At 43.9% G+C, this 20,718-nt stretch overlaps 1 protein-coding gene across 16 annotated transcripts in view; it reads right to left on the reverse strand.

The window, feature by feature from the left end:
- Positions 1-20,718, reverse strand: part of ACACA (acetyl-CoA carboxylase alpha) — a 182,487-nt gene that overhangs the window by 145,174 nt on the left and 16,595 nt on the right. For 13 of the 16 annotated variants that reach the window (XM_073316082.1, XM_073316080.1, XM_073316076.1 and 10 more), the window contains 8 exons: positions 7,922-8,054; positions 7,054-7,192; positions 5,999-6,108; positions 5,447-5,528; positions 3,678-3,776; positions 2,920-3,026; positions 1,913-2,023; positions 419-628 (listed from right to left, as the gene is read on the reverse strand). In XM_073316082.1, coding sequence (XP_073172183.1) covers positions 419-628; positions 1,913-2,023; positions 2,920-3,026; positions 3,678-3,776; positions 5,447-5,528; positions 5,999-6,108; positions 7,054-7,192; positions 7,922-8,054 — 991 coding nt within the window. The other 3 variants (XM_073316093.1, XM_073316085.1, XM_073316084.1) reach the window with 3 other exon arrangements.

A 20,718-nucleotide genomic window follows, 5' to 3' on the forward strand; every position in this document is an offset into this window, starting at 1 on the left:
ATTCTTGGCGGACCACGGGCTGGGGTGGGGAAGTATTGTATACACACCCCATATATAACAAACCCACAACCATGTAACCACAGAGCCAAACATTCAAAGATCTCAAAGAATTTTGACAAACAAGTTTTTCAGACATTCATATGCTGCATACTCAGGGATCATTTCTCCCACTATTGAAAGCAGCCGCTTCTGGGATGGAACTCTGCAGTTCTCTGACAGCACACACGAACAGTTCTGGAAACATGAGTGCTAATCTGTACATACAAAGACTGCAACACTGGACCCGGTGTTGCTATTTGAAGAGACTCTCCCCATTCCTGTTTTTTTGGAATGTCAGAGAACTGGCTCCTTCTGCAGGCAGAGTATCGCTTTTCTTCGCAAAAGGCAGGGAAAGTGGAATTCACAGACCCACACGCACCTGTTCCATATGCTCAAACACCACTGAGGTAGCAATAGTTGCAGGCGCCTCTTCGATGATCTTCTGGTGCCTGCGCTGCACTGAGCAGTCACGGCCAAAGAGGGAGATGGCATTGCCGGACTGATCCGCCAGGATCTGCACCTCCAGGTGGCGAGACTGCTTGGCTAGTCTCATCACAAAGATGGGCGAGCCTGGCACTTCAGCTTGAACCTACAACAGGAACAACGTAATGCAAACCAACTCTTCCTCCTATTCTGACACAAAGTCAGGCTCCTTCTTCAGCTGTCTTTCTATTAATACTGTAGAGTACTAGCACAGAGTCTCACTTGTATGACCCAAAGTTAGAAATTTGAATGCTCTGCATTTCTATTTCCATCTGAGAAACTCAAAACACTTTACAAACATTAATGAACTGAACCCTACAGACGGAGAAACGGAAGCACAGATGAAGTAAGTAACTTAGAATCATAGACTATCAGGGGTGGAAGGGACCTCAGGAGGTCATCCAGTCGAACCCCCTGCTCAAAGCAGGGCCAATCCCCAATTTTTGCCCCAGATCCCTAAATGGCCCCCTCAAGGATTGGACTCTAGCCCCAGGAGATAATATTAGAGGTGCAGTATCAACAGTCTAAGCAAATCTTATTGGAGGCATAGGAGCATTCTGTAACGAAGAGCCAGACAGAGCAATTTTAAACAGACCATTTAACCATCTCAGTGCTGCCTAACACAGCAGGGAAATGCTGGTAAAATTCAGCTCCAGCAATGCCCCATGGGTCTTTTAGATCCTGATAGAAGTGCTGTCCTGCCAGTGGAATGGTGATCGATGAAAGAACACCGCTGCCATCTGTTACAGCATGGAAACTGCAAGGGAACACCGCAGGGAAGCATTTGAACTGACACACCAATCCACAATGGGCTAATGCAGCACATACTGACCCCAGAGCACAGAGTGCGACCAAACCAAAAAAAAAAAAAAAGTTCACATAAACTTCAGTAGAAGCCTAGGGCATTTTCTGGGGGAAGAAACTACTAGGATTTGCCATGGGCCATTCATTGCTGGAAATACCCTGTTCTCCAGTGGTGTATAATTTCAGTACAACCTCCCTTATCTAAACCTCACTTATCCACAATTCCCCATTATCTGAAACAAGGACACGTTCCCCAGCATCTGTTAATTACATTTTGAATTCTCTCTATTACCAGAAACCACAGCAATCAGACTCAGCACCAACCAGGGTATTTGGTTAACTGGTGTTGTACTGGAGTTAGTATAGTCTTTACAGATATTTGGGCATTCTAGTGACATAATCATGGCTATAAAGCAAAGTTTGGCAAGACCCCAACCGTTCAGAGCAGCAAGAAAAGTGTTGATGGATAATAGAGTGCTTTCTTCCCTTAACATTCCCCAATAAGCTCTTGCCGAACTGTGCAGAACGTCTACAGTGACCTCCACACTAGAAACAAGACAGCACAAATGAATGGGAAGAGAGTTACCTGTCTAAAAAGGTTGGGGAAGTCATCTGCATTGTTAACTTTCCTGATTCCTTTTCCTCCTCCTCCTTCAGAGGCTTTGATCATGACTGGGTAGCCAACTTCTTCAGCTGCCTGAAGACGGAAAGAGAAAAGGATTAAGTACAAAAGCTGTTTAGTAGCCTATAAAACAAATTAGGGATTTCATTCTTTCACAGTTTCAAAGTTTAGGGTCAGAAGGGATCACTGGATCATCTAATCCAGGGATCAGCAGCCTCTGGCAGGCCGAGCTGGTTTGTTTACCTGCAGCGTCTGCAGGTTCGGCCGATCACAGCTCCCACTGGCCACGGTTCACCGTCCCAGGCCAATGGGGACTGTGGGAAGAGCGGCCAGCACATCCTTCAGCCCACGTCACTTCCCGCGGCCCCCATTGGCCTGGGACAGTGAACCGTGGCCAGTGGGAGCTGCGATCGGCCTAACCTACAAACACTACAGGTAAACAAACCGGCCTGGCCCGCCAGAAGCTTTCCCTGGAGGGCCACGTGCCAAAGGTTGCCAATCCTTGATCTAATAGGCCCTCCTGAATATCACAGGCACTTATGATAACCCCAATAACTTCAGTTAAACTAAAGCACTCTAGTCCTTAGGAGATTAAACTGTTTTCTACCACAATCACAGAAGAAGAGAGACTGCGGCATCCAGACCTCTTCTAGTTCTAGAAATGAAATGGAGCCCTTGCTGCAGTACAGTTTTGTACCCATCTGCCCTTTCTTGATCCTAAATTTCATGCATCTGTGCACTTTTGCTTCTGGTCCTACCCAGGAGGTAGAATACCAGATATCTCACATGAAAGAGAATCCTATTCAGAGGACTTTCAAGCCCCAGTTTTGCTGAACTGAGAAGTTTGGCTAAGCTTTGAATTCCTATAGGGAATCAAACCCCCAGACTCTTGAGGTGTGTACCCATCACTGGCTTACGTAGTTCTTTCTAAAGTGGGCCAAATCAAAGACACCCAAGTAGTATCCACCTACCAGTAACCCATCATCCACATCTTTCACATAGCCTTTTTCATACAGCTCCTGGGGCACACTTAAGATGCGCTTCTGAAAGTCATTCTCCTGCCAGTCCACTCGGAGGCCTAAAATACAAACAACATCCACGGGGTAATGGAACACTGCACCTTTCGCTTGCATCACCTTGTCATTCCCCTATAAGTCTCGATAGGGCATTTTGGTTCTAGGCGTAGCAACAGAAACAAAAAATAGGAGATAAAGGACGGGGGGAGCTTTGGGATGTGGGGAACCAGCTGCCAAACTGACAGCCCTAGAAAGCAAAGTCCTTTCTCCACAGAACAGGTATAACGGAAGTAGTATCAGCACCAGCATCTCAAACCTAAACTGGAGGGAGAAACAGCCCAGCCTTTATGAGCTCTTTGAAATCGAAAAGGCACCTGCACCTTCATCCTGGTTACGTGCCCCATGAGTAGGCCATGTATGCTAAGTACAGGTAGCAGGAACATGAGGGACTGACAGAGTTACAATTAAAATGAACAAAAGTTCAGCTTTTTAAAACATGGATCATTGACCAAACGTCTAAGGTATATTCTGCAGTCACGGTGTACACCTTGGGTCGCACAGGAATGGTTATGCCGTAAAATCACACATAGCACATGGGCCATCTTCAAAAGGAGATTTTTCAATGCACCGAGGTTTCCTGAACTTTCGGGGTGCCTGAGGGAAGGGCAATATAACAGTAATCTTTATGGTACAAACAAGGATCAATGTCTTACCACTGCCGCTCCATGGGAGAGTTGGGATGCCCGCAGTTTGGGCCACTATCGAGGATGCAATTTTATCTCCTAAAGCCCACATAGCCTGGCTTGGGGGCCCTGCAAAAAACAAATAAGATCCATGAGGGAGATTACTCACAGAAATCAGGCACCAAGGAAGATCCAACAGTGCATAGTCTAGATTATGTTATGCTAGATGGGTAAGAAAATACTCTGCTCATGACTGTCTCTTGGAATGGATACTATGAGCCAGATCATGGAGTGGTGTAAATCAGCATTGCTCTGTTGAAGCCAACGGAGCTATGTTAATTTACATCAGTCAAGGATTTAAAAAAAAACAAAAAACATTCAAATGTACTGTACTGCAGGTTCTCTGAGAAGGAAAAGTTAAACACTACAGTAATGCAACCTGATGATACTTCACAGCAGCAGATGTGTGAGCACATACAAACATGCTATTGAAGGAGAACAACTTTCAAGAACCATTACCCTCACACATACTCTCCTCCAGCAGGGTCAGGAGGAGTGTACTTGATCCGTCGATTGCCATTAGCGTAACTTGCATACCTCAAAACTCTTTTCTGGAATGGCAATTCAGTTTCCCATTTAAAGCTCAATTCTGCACACTTTACACAAGCAGAACTTGTACTGACCTTACTAGGAGTTTTGCTTGCATGGGAGTACACCATCTGACTGATAAGAGTTTTAAGTTAGAGGTGGGCTTATTGTCAAACTTCACATCCAGACTTCCCTGAAGTTCAAAGGTGTTCTCTGTGGTTTTGTGTCAGATTATTAGAGAAAAAAGACCAGACACAGAGTTCAGAATTGGGTATAAACATCCCTAAAGTAGAGGGCTGGGATGAAATGTTCAGATGTTCATCGGATCAAAGTTTTACCCAATTTTCAAATCCTAAAATAAATATCATATAGTCCTATCATATGTGACTAATGGTGCAATATAGTGCATATCCTAAACAGTCAGGCACTATGTTATCTACCATGTTGGCTAAAATGCAAAACCCACCTACACTCTGGTCTCAACTCCACTTCTTCAACAAACCCTTATTACAAACTCAATCTTTAAATTAACAGAGGTTTTTTTTCCTTTTTTTCCTACTTTAACAGCAATGTTTTCTAACCTCCTGTCTCTGCCTGAACCTAACACCACTCCATTCTTTGGATGATGTGTTGCAAAACCCGACAGTTTTTAAGAAGTTCAGTTCAAGACACATGAAATATTTTCTCTCAGCAGTTGTTTCAAATAAAGAGAAAACTATAAATGTGAAGAACAGGCATTAGAGGTGAGTGTGAACTGAAACCAAACACCCCTAGACTTTGGCAAATTCCAGTTCCAACTTAGTCAACTCAGGCCTTTCCCTAATAAAAACCAGCTACAGGCTGATAGAAGCCACAAAAGGTCCTTTGTAGATGGCAAGTTCTATGGATCTGCATGGAAACAAATGAAGTGATCAGGTTGTATAGCACTTTTGTCTCCCAATCTTAGTCCTTGTACTGACCAAAATCTTCTCTAATCCAACAGAGTGTAATCCAGCCTTTTCTTGTAACCTTCAATGAATAGGTCTAGACTACATCATTAGGCAGTGTGTTCCATTTCCCAAGGTGCACTCTGTCAGTCTTGCATGTGTAAGCTTTAGATTGTTGCTCTTCATTTTAGGTCCTGGATTTTCCATCTTTCCAAGACCACGTTTATAACTGAGTAGACGGCACTGGGCTGTGAGAAGCTGCACGTCAAAAAGAAAGGTCCTTACCCATGAAGGCAATTCCATTTTTGTGGAGGAGTTCTGGTAGTTTGGGGTTCTCGGAGGCATGCCCCCAGCCAGCCCACACTGCCTGGAGAGGAATACAAGGCAATTCATTCCTTACAGTTGCAAAAGGGAGTCAGCAAACAATCAATCAATCAAGTGGATGCTCTGAGCCTTTCCTCTCCTCACTGAAAAAGTTTCAGTCCCACATCATTCACACACCAGACAGTATACCTGGTTATTAATTATACCTGGCATAATTCAGACAGAGCACTGCATCTCAAAGACAATTCCCCAGAGAATGACATGATAAACTTTTGAAGAGTATTTAAGGGCACAGTTGTGCTAGTTATACCACAATACCTGCTGCAAGTATTTACATCGGGAAAATCAGCCCCATTTCACTGCTCAGCACCTTCATTGCTCCAAACAACCTGCTATTTTTCCCCAGACCATTTCTCTGACCTTACTTTCCTCAGATGTGGCTCATTATTCATGGACAGGAAAGACTGCTTGATTTTCCTTTTAATTCTAAATTCTATCTTTGCCCCTTCTCACCTGCACTGGAATCCGTTTAGCAATATCAAGAATGAGTTCCACATTTGCATAGTTATTGTTGTTTGCTCCTCCTGGCACCGGGACATAGTGATCTGCCATTTTAATGTACTCTGTGGACACAGAGGGAGTCACATTTAGGACACATTCAACCGGCAACATTCAGCCTTAAACCCTAAACAGTTTGCAGTTTTTACTTCCATTGACTCAAGAAGTACTCAGGATTTGTTGTAATAATAAAAAGCACAAATACACACACACACACATTTTACAGAGAGATTTTATCTTCCATGCATTTCACAGATGATGTTAATCAATGTATCAGTCATTTAAGCCTCCAAGCATCCCTGTGAAGTAGTTCACTATTACCCCCCCCCCCCAATTTAACGACAGGATAAGGGGAGTACCAAGGCGAAGTGTTTTGGCTGAGGTCACTCAGCAAGTCATTGGCAGAGCCATGGATTGCATCCAAGAACCCTAGCTCCCAAGCTTTGATCTCTAGATTACAGTGCCCTAATCCCCTGTTCCAACAGCCAGACCATTCTCCCTCCAAAAGGAGGCCCTCAGAGACCCTTCTTATTCACAGCTTGCTGCATTTTTAAGGCAGTGAGAAAATTAACACTTCAGGTGTAACTTTGTGAGTCTACAATGCACTCAGTTTCGCTCTTTGTACTGAAGGCAAATGCAAGCGATCTCAAAAGGCCTCCTGGTTTAAGACCGAAAACAAGTACTTGTTTAAGTGACTATACACATGTGTCAAATCTAGAAGAGAAAAAGCAAACAGAAACCAGGGTTTGAGAGGGGAAATATTCCCATCAAATCTAAAATGGCTTTAAATCCATGACTCAAGAGCTAACTCAAAAGATCATCTGACTGGGGCTTTACATACTTTATAGTTTCAGATAAAAGCGTTTAATCTCCTCCCGAGTTAACTTGTCATTTGATGGGTGAGCAAAAATATGCACTCTGTGCTCACACACACCATTATGCATATTGCCCACACATAAAGTTTTGAGTGGAGGAGGGGCTATTTCCCCTAACAGGTCATTACAACTCACCTGCATTTGCTTTCAGATCTTCAGGAGTCACCATGACGACAAACCTGATTGCACGCTCATTTCGAAACATCTCATAGGACCAGCGTCGGATGGATCTCATACATTTCACTGCCGCAATCCCATTATTGGCAATAAGGACCTAGACAGATTAGAAACAGGTTGGAGAGGTAACCAAGGGGCAAGAAGGACTAGGCAGCAAGGGAGAGAGGCTATTCAAATACTTGTTTCTCCTCAGTGCATTTCATCTGACCTGTTGGTCAAGCCCTTTCCTCAACACAGACCTCTCTCAGTTCAACAAAAGCATTCCTTTCCGCAGCAATCAACTCAGAAACCAGCTCTTGCTTGACCATTAAGATTTTAATATAATGCAAATTCACTTTGCTTGAAGAACAGGATGGGATGCTGGAGCAGGACCAATAAGCAGCCTGCAGCACCAGCTGCTACAACACTTGCAATGAGTTCTTGTCAACTCCAGGGAATGGGATGGGGAAGGAGCCTCTCCCATTAGACCGTTAAAACTAGAGTGAAGAAAGAACTATAAAAATATAATCCCACACTGACAGCCAAGATGCCCTGGATCATTCAACAGACACCTCTAACATCCGAGAGTCATATTCTACATCAATTTCATCAAGCCTCATGCTTATTGTCACAGGAGGCTGAAGTGACAGGATATTTATCCAACATGGCAATAAAAGCGAAAGAATCATTGTTACAGGCAGAAATGCAGCTTTCAGTTCCAGAAGTCTCAATATTTGGCATTTACTAGCCTGCGAGTCCTGTGTTACACAGATAAAATAGCTTGATAGAGGTGGGCATGCAAATAAAATAATAAAAAAACCACAACTCAAAAGAGCTAATCACTTACCTTCTCGATAACCTTATTCCCCCCAAAACGAGTAACAAATTCTGCAGGGGAGGCCACAGTGAAATCTCTCTGTAGATCAACTTTCTTCCTGTCCCGGCCTTGCTTTACAAGGTGCAAGCCGGACATACTGGGCCTATGAGAAAGAAAAAAGGGTGACTCCGCTGACTTGGGGGTACAAGTCGGTATATTTCACAGATGCCCCAGTGGGCAAATTTTTAAAGTTTCCTTTGGGCAAAATTATTTATGGTGATTGGCAGAACTGTTCAGTCTCCAAGCCTGAGCACTCACAATGAACTCTACGAGAATGACTTACAAGATGCATGTAATGGTCAGATTATAAGTGTGGGTCACTGAGGCCAGTGGAGGGGAGAGGGGAAGAACTGAATGGCCAGTACATATATAAATTGCTAGTTATGTCCCTACACGGAAAGGCAGAGTTAACGTTATCCCAACATGATGTTGCTAATATATCTAGGGAACCAGAGTAATGACAAGGAGAGACAGGTTCCGTCTTCCAAATGTAATCTACAAAACAAAACAAAACCCCACATCTCTAAAGAAAACCTTTCCGTAAGTCACTGCAAAAAGTCTCTAGTTGTAACTCTGTAGCTGGCCAGTTCGTCAGTAAGTCCCAATCAACCAGTTCAGTTCTACAGCAACACATAGCTCTTCAGTATTATCCCTCCTTGCTACAGCCACCATTATTCCAAAAGATGACAGTGGCTCATACTACTTTGAGTCAATAAAGTCTGAATTCTATTCATTCGTTCGTCTGCATAATTCATGCAAACAATGAAGGACAATCTTGTGGTTAAATGAAGACTATACCCAGCTCTGCCGCAGACCCAGTGCATGACTATGAGAAAAATCAGTCCCTCTCCGTGCCTCAGTTTCCCCAACGTAAAATTGGGATAAAATCTGTCCACGCTTCCCAAGGGTGATGCAAGGTTTAATTCACTAACATTTATCAAGCACTCTGAGATTCTCAGGTAGAAGACTTAAAACAAGAGTGAAGGATTATTCTTGCATGTATCTGTATCACTGCAGCATTATTGGCACAGTAAGGACATTTAGGTCTTTTTAAAAATAGCAGCGTAGAGCCTCAGGCTAGAGCACAGGCTCCAAAACCCTCCCGCCCTGCAGGGTTTCAGAGCCAGGGCTCCAGCCCAAGCCTAACCGCTTACATTGCTATTTTGAGCCCCACAGAGCAAGCCCAAGTCAGTTGAGCTGGACTTTGAGTTTCACTGCCACGTGTCTTTTTTGCAGTGTAGACTTACCCTCAGTTTCCTTTCTTCAGATGTTCCCCTTCTACAAATGCCCCCCAAAATCTCTGTCCTCAGTCTGATGCACTGGAAATGACTCACGTAAATCCCAGCACACCAATAATAGTTGAACAGCCTCAGTAATTACAGGTTCCATTTCTTTGTTCTGCCCTAAAGCCCCATTTACACCCATGTTAAACCTGTTACCTGAAGCTGTTTTAAACCAGGTGTAAAACAGAGCATGACCAAAGTTTACAGTGACACCAGTGAAATGGCCCATCATCTGTAAAACTCTCTATGTGAGCTAGTTGTTTGCCACTTTTTAAGGCTATGGCTACACTACAGCTTAAGACGACATAAGTTTATGTCGCTCAGGGGCATGAATTAGTCACACCCACCCCAGAGCGACGTAAGTTACACCGACCTAAGCACTGGTGTGGACAGAGCTGCCAGCGCTCATTGGGGATGGAGTAATTAAGGCCACAGGAAAGCTCTCTCCCACCGGCTTAGCACAGTCCACTGGAGAGCTTACAGCGGCAGTGCTGCGAGCTCTCTAGTGGAGACATAGCCTAAAAGGCAGCAACTCAAATTTGGCTGTCTCTAGAGCTGAAAATGTATGCTCAGGCATATGCACCCATAATAGAGGACAAAAAGGGGACTGTAGGTATGCACATAACCTGGTCAATTTCTATATAAGAATAGCCTGCGTCTAATTCACATGACCTAGCTAACCTCCTTCTTAAATTCAGCATCGCTCGGCACTTACTGGGGAAGCTGGACGCCAGTCTCCAAAATCAAATGCATCTATTTGCACATTACTAAGAATGCACATTGTTCAAAATCATCTTACATGAGCTGAAAGCCAGAAAAAGCCAGCCTTAAGCACAACCAAAGCAAATGACTGCGTAGACCTGCCAACTCCCATTCTGAGTTAATCTCTCCTCCAGCGGGAATAAACGTGGTGGCAACTTGTGTCCAGCATCAATCCTTACCCCGGCCCGTTAGACAGGAGCCTAACACCACAAGCCTGTTTACTCAGCCATGCATACTCCACACATAGTGCAGTTCTTTACAAGGAGGGTATATGTTATTAGGCTTTTAATTAGATTTTAGAGGTTGTTAAAGTTTTTTCACATTGCCTGGTGGGCACCTCCCTTCCCGTTCACTATTGTGTGATCCTTTCCACCACTTCATGTACTTTTGGCCTTTAGTAGCTGGAAACCAGGAGGATGGCTGGCCGGCCAGCCAGCCAGCCAGCCGTGCGCGCTCACACACCCACCCACCCACCCCCACCACGTGCTCTGTGGCCTTCCCTTTGGCCATGGTACACAGCTTGGGAACCCCAGACCTAGGCTGGTTACTGAAGAGTTGGTGGCATTGAGCAACTCCACTGGGGAGGAGAGAGGGAAGGGGGCAGACAAGATGACCCTTTAATAATGGAACTTGCCAGAAAAATCAAGGCCGGTAAGGAAATAGATAATGATAAACACACCTAGCAAGTTTGGGGTGCCTGAGCAGTACAGAGGACCAATCCAGCCTATGGCAGCCTGTCCAGCATGAACCCTACTTAACAAGCCACAAATTATAACCACAAATCCTAATTTCAACAAACAAAGGTTTAATTTGCAGCGTGAGCCATTTTCTGACACATGGGGGAAATTTCCATTGCAAGGGGAGACAGAGGCCTCGCTGGTGAAGAGATCCACAAAAGAAGGTTTCACAAGCCAAGTTGTTTTTTTATACTAATTCTGAGAAGTGGGAAGTTGTTCCAAGCAATGGGAGGGAGACATGAAAGGAGGCATGAAGCCAAGAATAGGAAGAGGCAAGTAGGAGACAAGCCCCTCTGAAAAGCCCAGTCCTAAACCTAAGAGAATTAGGCACCAAATTGTAGTAAATCCACCTCTCCAGGAGTTGGCAACTAGATAAATGGAATAATCCTTCCATCGACCGAGCTGCGATTACAACGAGAGTAAGGTTGATTGAACTATATCACACAGGGCAAGAAATTTTTCACAGCCCTGAGCGATGTTGCTAGGTCAGCCGAAGTTTCAGGAGCAGACCAGGCCTAAGAAGAACCAGGGCAAGCAGCATAGAAAGGGAGAAAAGATGTAGGTGAGACTGGAACTTTAGTAAGCCACAGACATCTCACAAACAGTTCGTAAATTAGAGTACAGCAACGGAGAAGCAGAACTTGTGCTACATCCTAGTATATGCATTGCACAGCAACCTAGGACTGAAGAGGTCACTCTTGATTACATGGTTACTGGAAAACGACAAATCAACAAACAGGAGAACTAAGGGACAAAGTACAAATTTGGGGTCCACTCCTGCAAACGCTTATGCATGTGAATGTTAGTCCCACTAACTTCAAATGAGTACTCAAGAGCACAGATTCCCCCCACACAAATGTTTGCAAGACCAGGGCTTAGATATTCAGAATAAAACAAACTGCTTGCAGGTATAGCTCAGAGTTTATTTAGTAATAGGCAGCATACTGATACATGGAATCTAAGTACTAATAATTGAGAGTATGTATCAACTCGGGGCAAAAGAAAGAAGCTTTTACTTTTTCGGGAGGGTGGTTGGTAGAGGGGGAGTATTGCCTAATGTGAAAGAGCACCAAACAAAGCAGGAATTATCCTGTGCAAAACCAGCAGCCAGCCCAGCTGTAGACAGTTACAGTCTAAGTTACTTGGCAAGGAATGGCAACAAGTCACTTTGAACACAGCTGCAGCATTTGGTTGTCTCTTGAGAGCCCCTATCTAGAAAGTTTGCTGTTGCAGTTTTGGAAGCTGAACTGAAAGTTCTGCAGCAATTCAAAGAAGATCTGTCCCTGTCACTCTTTGAGCATATTTACTTTCTTGCTACGACACAATAAAGCCTCGGTCGCAAAAACTGCATCCCCAAACGCCTCCTACCAATTCAAAATTCCAAGGATGATCAAATCACCACTGAAAAATATTAAAGATCCGGTGTTGATTTTCCAGAGGAAAGTCTCTAACCCTCTCAGTGCTGTGAAGATGTAATTGTAACGTCCGACCACAACAGTAAAGCTGGAGCAGTTCTTACCTTTGGAGCATGTGGTACCTGACCTCTTGAGTTGCCTCTGCAGAATCCTCCATGACGGTCTGCTAGAGGGATTTCCAGATTTGGATTTTGTTTATGACTTGTTTACAGTAGTTGCTGGAAGGAGAAAGGCACAAAGTGCCTCCTTTGAACTTGTATGGTCCCTCTTGGAACTAGATTTGAACAGCAGCACTCCCTGATTGCCTCAGATTTTTAACCTTTGTCTCTCACTTCCCCACCCTCTTCTGCCCCAGCTGAATATACAAACCATGTGTCACAGGGACAGAGAGAGAGAGAGAGTGGCTGAGACTGCAGCTTTCCCTGAACTGCATTTGAGAGAAGAGGGTTGATCAGGGAGGAGAAAGAAAAGATCTACAGGTTATGTAATTGGGTTTAAGAGACAATATTGCTACTGCAGTTTTCATGCTGCAAAATGGCTTTTCATTGCAATGATCATTCTCCGCTCACAGAGTGAGGTCACTTTAGAATACACTTTAGATTCCACAGTTTCCCGTTTGTCAGGAATATATGGCACACACACACCCAGAGACAATGCCTTGGTGGATACATGGATACTGGCCGGTGGATCAGCAATCACTTGCTCAGAAGCTGCATGGGTGCAATGGGGGGTGGGGGCCACCACTGAGGTGTTCCTTTTTGAGCCAATAATCCCAGAGAATTCCATCAAGCTAAAAAGGACTGCTATCTAGATCAGGTTGAAAATAAAGTCACCATGCTGGGCAGATGACACAGAACATGTGCCCACAGTTAAACAGAGGAGAATCAGATGTGAAGCTTCTCCAGTCACACAGAGAATGATGGTGTGGATTAGACAGGACGAGGGATGGTCCAGTGCACTAGCCTGGAACCCAGGAGACTTCAATTCAATTCCCTGCCATGCCATGCCACTGGCTGGCTGTGATGCCTTCAGCAAGTCACTTAGTCTTTCTGTGCCTCAGTTCCCCATCTCTAAGATGGGGATAACGATACTTATCTAGCTCATAAGGGTACTGTGAGCATCAATAAATGAAAGATTGTGAGGATCTCAGATACTATGGTGACGAGAGCCCTGTAAGTACCTAAGATAGACATAAACATGAGCATCAAGCACACACAAAAAGGTACACTGGGGACCTCTGAGCACAAAAGCCGTAAGAAGTGCAAGTGTATGTAGCAAAAGGTAGAACAACATCCTGCTCGCTGCGAGATCAGAACTAGATGCAGAAATCGGATTCTGTTTTCAAATTCTGAAAAGTACAGGGACCCATCTCCAGTTATCACATAGTTTAAACTAGTACAGCCTGGAACCCAGCCTGCAGAGGGTCTGCCAGCACGAGTGACAGGAGGGAAACTATAGAACCATCCAAAGATCATTTCAATAAGGACGCACCCACAGCAACCAGTAGAGTTTCTTGGCCTTTAGAGCTTTTAACATGGTGTCTGCAGAAGCCTGAAGCAGGTCAACAGGGTGCCAGAGCAATGACGAGGTAAGCCAGTGCACTGAGACAGAGAGGAACTAGGAGTAGGGGCACATGGTGAGGGAGAGGGGGAAAAGCTGCCATGTCTGATAAAGTTCAGGCAAAAAGGCCTGTGTGGATCCACTTTCCCTGAGCTTTATCAGCAGAAAGGTGGAAGGACACAAAGACACCCTGTGGCTGCAGAGAAGGAAGCAGATAGAGCAGCTGCAGTGCAAGGGAATCTTTTCTGACTAGAGACCAATGGGGGTAAAAGACTTAGTGGAAGGGTCTGAGCTGCAAAAATTTGGATCTGGATGTCAGACCCCAATGCGCACACAGAATTTGGGGTGATCAGCCCTAGAGATTTGGTTTGATCCTTTGTATAAAAGCCATGGAATTTGGCTGTGTTCTGGATTCTGACACCCAAACTTTGGGGTGAGTGCTCAGAGGCTTGTTGTGCGGAAACATGACTGCTTCTGTCCCTTCCTGACGTGATAGAGAAGGAAAAGAAAAAGCAAGTCCTGAGGGGCTGCTGCTGTCAGTTCCTTCATCAGTGGCAAGATTCCTTCAGGCTCTGCTCATGGAATTGCTCCACGCTGCCTTCCTCTCCCAATTTTAATTTTTATTAGGAAGCTGCTCTCAACCAAACCACACGCTGTTGAGATGGGGAACCTGGGATCCCAGGGACCCAAACTGCTTTGCCTACCCACCTGGAGATTAACACCCACTATTCTGAAGCCACCCTTTCATCCCAACATTAACAAGCATTGGCACAGCAGATACAATACTTCGTCTAGGGCGCAGGCCTGGTTAATCACTTCATGGCTAATGAAGCAACTGGCATGTTCACCCAGCAACTAAATGCATCTCTTCCACTGATAGCCTTTGCTTACATTCACTGAGTGCGAGGGACCTTTGGAGGCAGGCAGAGCTAGACAGAAAAATTGCCACAATTCATTTTCCCCATAGGAATTTGCTAATCTTGAAACACTGCATAGAAACACTCGAATTTCAATGAACTCCCCAGCTCCTCCATAGTGGGCTGTTGGGGAAGAGGGGTCCGCAACTCCAGGGCAGCCCACTACATGGACTGCCCAAGCTCCCAGGTCCTTGGCAGCCTGCCAGGAGGGCTACAGCAGAGCTGGTGCTCCCAGCACTTCCAGCTCCCCCTTCCACACATCAGGCAGATGACAATGTCTGCCAAACGTTCGAGCCCCCCACATTCCAAACCCACTCAGTCTCCGAACTTGGGAGCCATGGAAGAATAAATCTACCGCCTCTGTTACAATTATATCAAGCCTGGAGCAGCCACAGCATTGGCTAAAAACATGAATCACGTCTGCTAGCAGCTGAATTCACTGTGAGGCATGCTACCAAATCAGTGCACATGACTTTGGTGCAACACATCCTCAAGAGACATTCTGCACAAGGATAGTACCATTCTGATATAATACTCCCCCTACCCACCCCAAACACCACACACACTGCAAAGGTTATTTCCCGAGCATCTAACTACACAGACACTGTCCATGTTACCCTAATTACAGTAAACACAAGAAATTCGTCCTCTCTTTGGCACCAGGCCCATCATTAGACAAAAAGACAAACCTATGCTGTTGTCTCCCATTCAGATCTCTAACAAATGGAAAGCATCCATTTTAGACACGTACCTGACGCACATTCCAACTAGGAGCCTGCATTGATCCCAGCACTGTAACATGCCTATCAGTGACGTAGCAGTTTATTCCAGAGGCAGAGATGCATTAGCTGGCTTGTTTGCAATGCAGTCTTAAGCAGACGGCAGCACGCACGCACACACCCATCCACACACACACACAAACCCTGAAAGGATTATTTTGCACACTAGGCCTGCAAAGGGTGTGGAGAAGCTGCTCTGATCATGAATGCAGTGCTTTTTTCACTCATGCTGATTTACAGATGTATCTAATCTGAGTGGGAAGCTTTAAGCGCAGCGCATATTATGATCTACTCCAGTTTCAGAGCTGCTCTTGCAAGCTATTTTACGGAGACACACAGACAAAGCAAGCGCACACCCATGCAATTTAGAAAACCAAGTAGCTTTGGAGGGCTATTTTAGACATAAAGGAATGGCTGAATATGCTTTGGGTAAGAAGTAGGAAGGATATCGGAGAAGACAACTGACTGGACTTAACCAAACGCAGTTCTACTTCTGAACCCTTGAAGGGTTACATGTCATATTTCATCCTACAGGTTTCAATAAAATGACATCAATGGTCTCAGATCTGTTTGCTTGAAAGGCCAATGCTTACGGACCTTAAGTCATTAAAGACTGGGCATGATACAGCAGTAGTTCTCAACCAGAGGTACACATACCCCTGAGGGTACTCAGAGATCTTCCAAGGGGTATGTCAACTCAGCTAGATATTTGCCTAGTTTTACAACAGGCTACATAAAAAGCACTAGCAAAGTCAGCACAAACTAAAATATCATACAGACAAAACAGGGAAGTAAGCTGTGACACTTTTATATTTTTATGTCTGATTTTGTAAGCAACTAGTTTTTAAGTGAGGTGAAACTTGAGGTATGCCAGTCAAATCAGAATCCTGCAAGGGGTGCAGCAGTAGTCTAGAAAGGTTGAGAAACACTGCAATAAGGCATATGTCATCCCCTGTATTGCTCAGGATGTTCCCCATACTGATATCCATGTGAATTCTGAGCAGGGATCGAGGGGAGACTGTAGCTCATAATAATTATTCTGGAACCAAAAACCACAGGACCCAGCCTAGCCCAAGGGCTGAGTGATTTCATGCCTCCAAAACAAGATTCCTTTTTCCTGTCCTGGGTGCTTTGGTTGCAACAGCTGCAGAGTCGTCAGCATTATGACATTTCTCATTTTCTTTTCGTAACTCACAAATCCAGTCTCTCAATTATTATTCTGTAACGTGTATTTCACAGTTGGCCACCACTGGAATATGTGATCACCGAAATTACTACTGTGCCTTGAAATTTTCAAGTCGGCATCTCTGCTGTAATTATGGGGGCAACAGATTTGCTTTCTTAGTGCACGACAGGCTCATTGAACTCAAGGAAATGCTTTTCGCAGATTCCAATGGGCAGTTCCTATGCACTATTGATCCAGAACCTTTCACTCCACATGTCCCTCCATACCTTCTTTCAATCATTCCTTTTGTCTTTTTTTTCCCCCGCAAGGTGCTTTGCATCTTTTTCTACACCTCCTTTTCACTTGGAGCAGACTCCCAGTTCCTCCATATGTCAAATGCCTTCCCTCTCCTTTGCCAAATCTCCTCTCAAAATCCATTTAATCTGCCAATCCTTCTTGCTTAGCTCTCCACAGCGATCATGCATCCTGCATTTGTACAGCTGGCCTGTATATTATATTGTCCAAGTTAGATTGTAAACTCTTCAGGAGAGGAACCTTGTCTTACGCTTTCTTTTCTTACTACCTGTCCTCCCAGCAGGCCTAGTGTACAAAGGAATTACATTGCAATTGCGCTGCATAAGGAACAAACCAGATTAATTGTTGGCATGAATTAAGCCAATAGAGTTATATTCTGTATGAAGTTGGCACAGTAGCTTCAAGTGAGGATGTTAAAGTCAGATTCCAAGTAGAGAGAGAGAGCTGGGAGTCACTAAGATTTTGCATTGCAAACAAAAAACACGTTTCTGACACCCCTTCTCTCACTACTAGTACCTTACTCCAAGAGTAGTCCCACCAATTTCAATTCCAGAGTAACAATAGTGCAGCAGTGAAGGTAACAGAATCTGGCCTACAGATGACAACACCAGAACCCTGAATTGGATTGCCTTTGAATTTCAGGAAAGGGGGTGAGATGAGGATTAGATTCAAATCCCTGAATTCATATTTTCCACTCTGGTTTTGGTTCAGTGTTGGATCCAAAGCAGGAAGGGGCTGTTCTACTTCAGTGCCAAGATGTCCTCCAAATCTAGCAAGAGCAACTAAACTGTTGACATTTCTGCCATTTTCTGGGAGAAACTCCACAAGATTTTAGTGCCATCAGGCTCAAATTCTAGTTTTAAACCTGCCATTAAATACAAATCCTGAGCCCCATAATCTAAACTTAATCCACCATCCACATACCAGTTCTTGGGATCAGCTCTTACCGAAAGGTCTTTTTTTTTAATGTGATCCTCCATGTAATTCTGCAAGTTCCTGTAATATCAGTCATTTAGTTTTCAAGTCAAGTTACACTGCAGAGACAAGGGTATTTAAAAAAAAAATTTTAAAAAATTGACCCCTTACGTAGTTGAGTAAGCAGCAGCACTGAAGAGCTCCACAAGGGATGACATCTAGTGCTCCTTGTCACAGAGGTTTAAAGGTGAAATGGGGGAACTGGAGGGAAATATTTGTGCTTTTTACAGTAAACAGCTTCAAATGTTTCTCCCAAAATTTCCTACTCAAAGGTTTTACCTCAAGAAAGATGGCCTTGTAATTAAAAACACAGTTTTAGACGTCAGAAGATCTTGGTTATTTCCCAGCACAGCGAGTTCCTACACGTCCTTGTGCCTCAGCTTTCCTCTCCATAAACTAGGAACATTGATACTTCCCTATATCTCAGATGTATTGCAGGACTTAGTTCACCTAGGGCCTGAGCCAATGCCCACTGAAGTCAGTTGGGGACCTTCCACTGATTTCAGTGCGCCTCGGATTGGGCCTCTAAATGTCTAAAAAGCACTTAGCAGGGCCAATCTTTTGAGGTGCTGAGTGCCTCCTAACTATAATGGGAATGGAGGGCATTTAGCAGACCTCAGAAGAGGGCCCTAAAATTCTTAGATGGAAGGTTTTATTAAATTGCAAAATATACTTTATCTTTTTAATTAGAAAGATCGTCTTTGTGAATATATATATCACTCATCACTGTGGAATCGCAGCACCATTCTGAGTATATCATCAAAATCTTCCAACAAAAAGGGACTCTGGACTTAGCACTTCTAATGTAAAAGCACTTGAGGAAAGGATAAAAAAAATATACTGAAGGGCGGAAAAAGCAGCATTTCTCTTCGTACATCTCAAAAAGAGCAGGATGGAGGCACAAACACTTTTCAATTTGATCTGCAGATCACCTTCTCTTATTTATTGTATTGAGGGGGTGGAATAGTAGGATGGATTTTAGAAGAGCTGCTTGACAGTTTAAGAAAAGGAAGAAATAAAGAGTTTACATGTCACCAGTATAACCTAAAGCAGTTACAAAACCACCCCCTTGTTAAACGGGCATAGGGCCCTATCCAAATTCAGTAGGAGACCTTTCCATTCATTTTAGAAGGTATTGCATCAGGCAATTAGTTTAGACCCAAAATTTAGATTTTGGGGCTTTTTTTAAAATAATAAAAAAAAAACTTTATACTAGTTAATGACTAGAGCGTTTTCAATTTAATGCAATTTTCAAGGCAACTTCAACATCCCTTGATAGTATTGCTGTCATAAATATAAAGGGAAAGGTAAACACCTTTATCTCCAGCCAAATAGACAGAAAACCCCTCTAGTTGTTCTTAGGTAAAAAACAACTTCACAGACCTGAAGACTTGTGAATTTCCCTGCAGGAGGTTAACTACCCTGCCTTTAGGTAGAGAAAACTCCAGCTCACAAAAGACAATCCCCTTTTGTCTCCGCTCTGGCCCCCAAGCGGAGGGAAAAAAAACTCTAACTGCTTTCAGTTTAAAACCTGCTTTCCAGCAGCCCAAAGGAAAAAAATATTTCCTTTAAAAATCTGTGCTTCTGGTTCAAAAAAATCTCAAATTGATCTCAAAATGATTTCAAGTTAATCCCACTGCTCTGCCACCATGTCAAGGTTCCTTCCCCCCTCTGAACTCTAGGGTACAGATGTGGGGAGCTGCATGAAAACCTCCTAAGCTTATTTTTACCAGCTTAGGTTAAACTTCCCCAAGGTACAAACTATGTTCCTTTTTCCCTTGGACTTTATTGCTGCCACCACCAAGTGTCTAACAGATATATATAACTGGGAAAGAGCCCGCTTGGAAACGTCTTTCTGCCCCAAAATCCTCCCCAAATCCTACACCCCCTTTCCTGGGGAAGGCTTGATAAAAATCCTCACCAATTTGCATAGGTGAACACAGACCCAAACCCTTGGATCTTAAGAACAATGAAAAAAGCAATCAGGTTCTTAAAAGAAGAATTTTAATAGAAGAAAAAGTAAAAGAATCCTGTAAAATCAGGATGGTAAATACCTTGCAGGGTAATTAGATTCAAAACATAGAGAATCCCTCTATGCAAAACCTTAAGTTACAAAAAGACACAAAAACTGGAATATCCATTCCATTCAGTACAGCTTATTTTCTCAGCCATTTAAACAAACGGAATCTAATGCATATCTAGCTAGATTACTTACTAAATTCTAAGACTCCGTTCCTTTCTGTTCCTGGCAAATGCATCACACACACACACACACACACACACACACTTTTTTTCCTCGCTCCCCCCAGCTTTTGAAAGTATCTTGTCTCCTCATTGGTCATTTTGGTCAGGTGCCAGCGAGGTTACCCTAAGCTTCTTAACCCTTTAAAGGTGAAAGAGTTTTTCCTCTGGCCAGGAGGGATTTTAAAGGTGCTTACCCTTCCCTTTATATTTATGACAGTTGCAAACTCAGGCTCAGCAATATTACAATGGTGTTTGAGAACCAGAAAGCAAAACGGAGTGTAAACAAAGTGAATTGGCTATGCTAGTTTCACTGTCTAGACTAAGAAGCGCAAAGGACAAGCAAACAGTATCAATGGTGAAGGCTAGAGATTGGGAGGGAGACGAGATTGACAGAAATTATTTGTTTTGGCAATGCTTCCTTTAAGATACAGTTTTATTTCAGCAACTTGCAGAAACGTCTATCAGGGATATGCATCACCCTCCTCTATCTGCTGAGCTGACAGTTGTTGACCTATGGCAAAGAAGGCAAAAGGGGGGGAAAACAACCCTGCTGCCCTCAGCAAGCAGCACAGAATTTCACTTCATTAATGGCCTTCTGTCTGGGAGATGCAAGCT

Source organism: Lepidochelys kempii, chromosome 17 (genome assembly GCF_965140265.1).
Source record: "Lepidochelys kempii isolate rLepKem1 chromosome 17, rLepKem1.hap2, whole genome shotgun sequence".
In the NCBI taxonomy this organism is placed as follows: domain Eukaryota; kingdom Metazoa; phylum Chordata; order Testudines; family Cheloniidae; genus Lepidochelys; species Lepidochelys kempii.